At 57.6% G+C, this 7,533-nt stretch overlaps 1 protein-coding gene across 1 annotated transcript; it reads right to left on the bottom strand.

Annotated features, from left to right (window-relative positions):
- Window positions 1-3,817: 3,817 nt before the first annotated feature.
- Window positions 3,818-6,834, bottom strand: LOC130265384 (dentin matrix acidic phosphoprotein 1-like). The gene is made up of 2 exons (XM_056514446.1): window positions 5,594-6,834; window positions 3,818-5,428 (listed from the first exon to the last, which is right to left on the bottom strand). The coding sequence occupies exons 1-2, from the start codon at window positions 6,764-6,766 to the stop codon at window positions 4,490-4,492; spliced, it is 2,112 nt and encodes a 703-aa protein (XP_056370421.1). The 5' UTR covers window positions 6,767-6,834; the 3' UTR covers window positions 3,818-4,489.
- Window positions 6,835-7,533: the final 699 nt, after the last annotated feature.

Below are 7,533 nucleotides of genomic sequence, written 5' to 3'. Positions count from 1 at the left end.
GCTCCTGCCCGATGTTTTCCTGCCAGGCCGAGAGCTCCTGGAGCAGCCCTTTCTCCAGGTATTCTTCCTGCTCTGAGTGTTCCTGGGAGCTGTTCACTTCTCCATGGCACATCTCTTCATCCGTGCACCCTTCCCAGGCTGACACTTCCTGGGACAGCTCTGCACACTCTTGCCCCTGGGACCCTCCTTGGGGGTTGTTCCTTCCTCCCTGTGACAGCTCTTCCTCCTGCACACCTTCCTGCTGCCTAAGTTCTTCCCCCATGTGGGATTTCCCAGGCACGAGGCTCTGCTCCCTTTGGGCTCTTGCTGCCACTGCTGCTCCTGCAGCCTCCTCCAGGCCACCTTGCTTCTCCAGCTGCTGAAGCTGGGCCTGTAACAGCAGCAGGGCCTGCCTCAGGAGCTGCCCAGAGCTGCTCTGGTCCTTGCAGAGCAAGGCAGGGCTGCTGTGCCCGGTGTTGTGTGGGACACTGGGTAGGCTCTGTGTCCCCAGGAATGACAGCTCCTTGCTGGGCACAGCAGTCTCCAGTGCCTTTACCTCCTGCGGGGCAGCCAGAGCCTCGGGGGGCTCCTTCTTCCCAGCAGCTCCGCTCGGGGCAGCAGCTGCCGGCTTGGCCTCTGTGGGACTCTGTGGGGCCAGAGAGGCTCTGGGCAGGAGAGGCGCTGCCTCTGCTGCCACCGCTGTGCCCACGGGGATGAGGGAGGCAAGCCACTCTGGGAAACAATGCTGGGGCTCCTCCTCCTCCTCCTCGTCTTCGTCTTTAACTTTATCCATGTCATTGTCACTGTCAACTTCATCGTCCTCGTCCTCGTCCTCGTCCTTGTCCTCGTCATCGTCCTCGTCATCGTCATCGTCATCGTCATCGTCATCGTCCTCGTCCTCTGTCTCTGCGTTTAAGGCGCTGCTCCAAGTGCTGGAGGTCATGTCCTCTTCCCTCGGGACCCGATCTGGGGATCCGTACTTGACCCCAGGGGACAGCTCCATGTTTGAGGCATACTCCCCCTGGGACATGTCTTCGTCGCTGGTGTCGTCCCAGGAAACGTCCCAGTCCGAGTCCTCGGAGCTGCCTTGCTCAGACCCCACCCACCGCTCCGCTGGCCCCTCCTGCCGCTCACTGCGGGCTCCCAGCTGGGCGGGCGAGACGCTGAGGGGGCTCTGCTGCCTTTCCGATGTGGCTGCTTCACCCGTTTCCACGTCCGTCCATTGCTCCAGGTGCAGCAGGGCCTGGCACACGGCCGTGCTGCTGAGGCGCCGAGCCAAGTGCCGCACTGCTGGGCTGCAGCCTGGGGGCCGCTGGGGGCCAGGGACGAGGCTCTGCGTCGCTGCTAATGGCAGCTCCTTGCTGGCCACAGAAGACTGCAGTGCCTTTACCTCCTGCTGTACAGCCAGAGGCTCGGGCGGCTCCTCCTGCCCAGCAGCTCCGGCCAGGGCAGCAGCAGGCGGCTCGGCCCTCAGGTGACTGCCGGGGGCAGGACAGGCAATGGCCGGGGCTGCAGCTGCCTCTGCTGCCACCGCTGTGCCCACGGGGCCAGGGCAGCCAGGCCCCCCCAGGGAACAAGGCCGGGGCTCCTCCTCCATCACTGGGCTCAAGCCTTTGTTCCCAGTGCTGGAGGCAGCATCCATGCCCGCTGAGGGCCTGGGCGTGGGGCCAGCTGGGCACGGGGCCGGGGCACCGGGACTCGGGGCTGCCTTTGGCGGCTTTGTCCTCATCCGTCGCACTGGGCCTCTGCCTCTGATGGATCCCGGGAGTTGCTCCCTCCTGCCAACGTGGCTCTCCCGGGACTGAGCACCGCGGGCCCTGCGGTGCCCCTAGAAAGCCTCAGCCATGGCGGGGCTCTCTGATGTCACAAGGCTCCCTGGCCACCACCATGTCCCGTGTCACAAAGGGCCCCGACACAGAGCGCCCGTGTCACCAAGGGCGGTCCCGGCACCCCAAGCCCAGTAGGGCAGGCGGGAATGGGCCTGGAGCAGACCCGGCCTTGGGGACTGCTGTGGTTTTGCAGGGCTTGGTTTTTGATAGTGAGGGCCCCGCAGAAGTGGCTGCTATGAGACGCTGCTGGAAGCTTCTACCATGTCCAGCACAGCCAATCCCTGATGGCTCAGAAGTTGGACATGTTGCTGGGACAATGGGAGTTGTGGCTAACTCCTCTTTTAACGTATTTAAGAAGAAAATGAAAAACAGCAGTGAGGCAGGCACAGTTTGTTCCCAGTCAGAGAAGACAAAGAGGTGAGAACACGTGAGGGAAGCAATGTGGAGACACCATGGGCACTGGAGAAGAGTGGCAGGAGGTGCTCCAGAAGCCGGGACTCCTCTACAGGCCGTGGTGATCACCATGGTGAAGCAGCTGTGTCCCTGCAGCTTTGCATTCCATCCTCCTATGATCTCAAGAGTCAAGGAGTGGGGAACAGTTTATCCTCTATGGACTGATAACACCACAAATAAAAACAACTTCTTGCATTGTCCTCAATGCCCATGAATTTAATACCATGCCTTGTAATCTCTTGGTTTAGCGCTGGTCATTCTTCCATTACCTACACATGTTACATAAGCGGAAACAGCAGCAGGTGCTTGCTATCCATTTCAATAATATATGCGCTATCTTCTGAAGGCATTGTGCACACTGGAAAAAGGACCAAAATGTGTCTCAAACCATCTCCATGACCCCTTCAGGGATGGCTCCAGCAGCTCCACATCCTGACGTTGATGCTGCTGCTGGACGCAGCTCCGCACGGGGGGGCTGATGGAATTACGGAATTGTTTAGGCTGGAAAAGCCCTTGGAGATCCGTCCCTTATGTTTGGATGGATAAAAGTTTGAGAGGAAGGTCTCACAGATATGTCCGTTTAGCAGCAATATCTTTGAACGTGGAATCTGAAGAAGGAAATGACAGCGAGTTTTGACAGAGAAGAAAAGAATTGCTGAGCCAGTCTTACTGGATAAGTAAGAAGGCAAAGGGTATATGAGTTGGAAAGAGGTTTTTATAGCTCAGAGCAAAGGATAAATCCACCTCAAATAGAAGATGTCTTTACCAAGCAAAAAGATTTCACAGGCAAACAAGAATGCCAGTGTCGCAAGTAGAAAAAAGATCTCAGAATTTTTCACTGCAAGAAAACTGAACAGCAACTTCTAGCTTAAACTGTAATATACTAACTTTTTGTGACTGGAAAAAAAAAATGAATATGGTAACAATGTGAGTTATTATGTTTGGCTCTAAGTAATAGTGAATGTATTGATTGGTTGTTATGTACTGAAAGAAAAAATGTAATGCATTGTAACCAGAACTGGAGATGTCTTCAGAAGAGCCTACCGCTGTGGCTGAGAAGATGTAGGCTAGGTTCTTGTCACCCATGACCCGTGAATTGCTGTATCATCCGGATACGATAGCAGCATTTTAGAGTCAGCCTGGAGTCCCGCATGCGTCAACTCGGCTCTCACATGTCCCAAATGTTCCCGCTACTGCCAGGCCACCCCTGAATCCCGTCTCCGCAAACCCACATGGAATTGAAATCCCTCCAGGAATGGGGACTCCAGCACTTCTCTGAGCTGCAAAACCCTTTCGGGGCACCAGTTGTTCCCAGTAGACAACCCGAAGCCCGCCTGGCACAGCTGGAGGCCCTTTCCTCTCATGTGCTCCCTCGTTCCTTGGGAGAACAGCCCGATCCCAGCCGGCTCCGACCTTTCCGAGTTCCAGCCAGGAACTCTCCCACAGGTGCTGGAGGGGAGCAGTTGCTGCTCCCAGGGCACTGGGACTGGGACTGAAGTGGAAAATCCATCAATGGCTCAGAGAGAGGAGAAAGGAAATCTGGAGGCTCTGCTCTTGTGTCTCAAAAATTTTATTGGGAAATAGAAATGATTTGATAATTTTTTCTTATTTCCTTATTTACTAATAAATATTATTCTCTCCATTGATGGAATTCTAAATCAATCTTCTTATTCTCCTTATCCTCACTATTCTGCCCCTTCTTCTAGCTATTTTCACATTCGACTTATTTGTATTCCTCTTCTCCTACAGGTTTTAAAATTCCTATTATTACTACTCTTCTCCTAGGAATTCTAAAATTATTATTACTATTTTTCTTGTATAGCTTTATAAATTCTTATTCCTCTTTGTCTATGGATTTTAAAATTTGTATTCCCCTTCCTTTTCTTCTTCTACGCAAAATGCTAAATTCTTATTCCTATCACTACTCTTATTCTCCTATGTATCCTTAAGAAATTCTTCTTCATCTTGTCTCGGTTGTTTAGTTCTTTGTCATCACCTTCTCCATCACCGTCTACCTCATTATCCAAGTTGTCTTCTTTGCCCTGCCTTGACCTTCGTCATTGCCTTCATAGTCACCTTCATCATCTCTTTGCCACCTCCGTCTTTTCCGTGCTCCTGTTCCCTTTCCCGCTGGTTCCCCGATCCCATCGTTCCGAGTCTCATTGGTTCCGCTGCCCCGCGGGGACGCCAGCTCGGGGACAATGGCTGCTGTCGTTGCCGTGTCCGTGCTACTCCTCGGGCGGTGGTGCCAGGCAGCGGAACCGGAACAGCCCCCGCAGAGCCTGCAGCACCCGCCTGAAGCGGGAGGCACGTTTCCTGGGGGCACACGGCTGCCCGTGGGGGGCCCGGGTGGGAGAAGCCGTGTGTCCCACGGGGGCTTGGCCATGCAGGGAGGCAGGAAAGGCACAGAGCGGCTCTGGGCTGCAGGGCTCTGGTGCCTGGTCCACAACCCAGGCCTCACGAGGGACTGGTACCGGGAGGCCCTCTTCCGCAAAAACTCTCCATTTCTCTTGGTGATCTTCTTCCAGGGGCAGCTCCAAGACACTCAGCTTGTCCCATTCGTCCTGCTCTGCGGCCAATGCCCTCATCCAGGCACGGGAGTTGGACCCGACTTCCCAGGGCTCCTGCGCGACCTCTGGGTCGCTGCCGTCCTCGCAGCTGGAGTGCGCAGAGGGTCCCTGCTTGTTCCCCCGGGACACGTCCTGGCCAAAGGACGCTTCCTCTTGGGAACGGGCTTGGCAATTGTGTCCTTCCCAGTAGGAGACTTCCTCCCAGCTCTTGACGTCGCTCTGGGACAGCTCCTGCCCGATGTTTTCCTGCCAGGCCGAGAGCTCCTGGAGCAGCCCTTTCTCCAGGTATTCTTCCTGCTCTGAGCGTTCCTGGGAGCTGTTCACTTCTCCATGGCACATCTCTTCATCCGTGCACCCTTCCCAGGCTGACACTTCCTGGGACAGCTCTGCACACTCTTGCCCCTGGGACCCTCCTTGGGGGTTGTTCCTTCCTCCCTGTGACAGCTCTTCCTCCTGCACACCTTCCTGCTGCCTAAGTTCTTCCCCCATGTGGGATTTCCTAGGCACGAGGCTCTGCTCCCTTTGGGCTCTTGCTGCCACTGCTGCTCCTGCAGCCTCCTCCAGGCCACCTTGCTTCTCCAGCTGCTGAAGCTGGGCCTGTAACAGCAGCAGGGCCTGCCTCAGGAGCTGCCCAGAGCTGCTCTGGTCCTTGCAGAGCAAGGCAGGGCTGCTGTGCCCGGTGTTGTGTGGGACACTGGGTAGGCTCTGTGTCCCCAGGAATGACAGCTCCTTGCTGGGCACAGCAGTCTCCAGTGCCTTTACCTCCTGCGGGGCAGCCAGAGCCTCGGGAGGCTCCTCCTTCCCAGCAGCTCCGCTCGGGGCAGCAGCTGCCGGCTTGGCCTCTGTGGGACTCTGTGGGGCCAGAGAGGCTCTGGGCAGGAGAGGCGCTGCCTCTGCTGCCACCGCTGTGCCCACGGGGATGAGGGAGGCAAGCCACTCTGGGAAACAATGCTGGGGCTCCTCCTCCTCATCCTCGTCTTCGTCTTCAACTTTATCCATGTCATTGTCACTGTCATCTTCATCGTCCTCGTCCTCGTCCTCGTCCTTGTCCTCGTCATCGTCATCGTCATCGTCCTCGTCATCGTCATCGTCATCGTCCTCGTCCTCTGTCTCTGCGTTTAAGGCGCTGCTCCAAGTGCTGGAGGTCATGTCCTCTTCCCTCGGGACCCGATCTGGGGATCCGTGCTCGACCCCAGGGGACAGCTCCATGTTTGAGGCATACTCCCCCTGGGACATGTCTTCGTCGCTGGTGTCGTCCCAGGAAACGTCCCAGTCCGAGTCCTCGGAGCTGCCTTGCTCAGACCCCACCCACCGCTCCGCTGGCCCCTCCTGCCGCTCACTGCGGGCTCCCAGCTGGGCGGGCGAGACGCTGAGGGGGCTCTGCTGCCTTTCCGATGTGGCTGCTTCACCCGTTTCCACGTCCGTCCATTGCTCCAGGTGCAGCAGGGCCTGGCACACGGCCGTGCTGCTGAGGCGCCGAGCCAAGTGCCGCACTGCTGGGCTGCAGCCTGGGGGCCGCTGGGGGCCAGGGACGAGGCTCTGCGTCGCTGCTAATGGCAGCTCCTTGCTGGCCACAGAAGACTGCAGTGCCTTTACCTCCTGCTGTACAGCCAGAGGCTCGGGCGGCTCCTCCTGCCCAGCAGCTCCGGCCAGGGCAGCAGCAGGCGGCTCGGCCCTCAGGTGACTGCCGGGGGCAGGACAGGCAATGGCCGGGGCTGCAGCTGCCTCTGCTGCCACCGCTGTGCCCACGGGGCCAGGGCAGCCAGGCCCCCCCAGGGAACAAGGCCGGGGCTCCTCCTCCATCACTGGGCTCAAGCCTTTGTTCCCAGTGCTGGAGGCAGCATCCATGCCCGCTGAGGGCCTGGGCGTGGGGCCAGCTGGGCACGGGGCCGGGGCACCGGGACTCGGGGCTGCCTTTGGCGGCTTTGTCCTCATCCGTTGCACTGGGCCTCTGCCTCTGATGGATCCCGGGAGTTGCTCCCTCCTGCCAACGTGGCTCTCCCGGGACTGAGCACCGCGGGCCCTGCGGTGCCCCTAGAAAGCCTCAGCCATGGCGGGGCTCTCTGATGTCACAAGGCTCCCTGGCCACCACCATGTCCCGTGTCACAAAGGGCCCCGACACAGAGCGCCCGTGTCACCAAGGGCGGTCCCGGCACCCCAAGCCCAGTAGGGCAGGCGGGAATGGGCCTGGAGCAGACCCGGCCTTGGGGACTGCTGTGGTTTTGCAGGGCTTGGTTTTTGATAGTGAGGGCCCCGCAGAAGTGGCTGCTATGAGACGCTGCTGGAAGCTTCTACCATGTCCAGCACAGCCAATCCCTGATGGCTCAGAAGTTGGACATGTTGCTGGGACAATGGGAGTTGTGGCTAACTCCTCTTTTAACGTATTTAAGAAGAAAATGAAAAACAGCAGTGAGGCAGGCACAGTTTGTTCCCAGTCAGAGAAGACAAAGAGGTGAGAACACGTGAGGGAAGCAATGTGGAGACACCATGGGCACTGGAGAAGAGTGGCAGGAGGTGCTCCAGAAGCCGGGACTCCTCTACAGGCCGTGGTGATCACCATGGTGAAGCAGCTGTGTCCCTGCAGCTTTGCATTCCATCCTCCTATGATCTCAAGAGTCAAGGAGTGGGGAACAGTCTATCCTCTATGGACTGATAACACCACAAATAAAAACAACTTCTTGCATTGTCCTCAATGCCCATGA

Source organism: Oenanthe melanoleuca, chromosome Z (assembly GCF_029582105.1).
Source record: "Oenanthe melanoleuca isolate GR-GAL-2019-014 chromosome Z, OMel1.0, whole genome shotgun sequence".
Lineage (NCBI taxonomy): Eukaryota > Metazoa > Chordata > Aves > Passeriformes > Muscicapidae > Oenanthe > Oenanthe melanoleuca.
The sequence above is the reverse complement of the archived record's forward strand: the minus strand, read 5'-3'. Positions and strand labels throughout refer to the sequence as shown.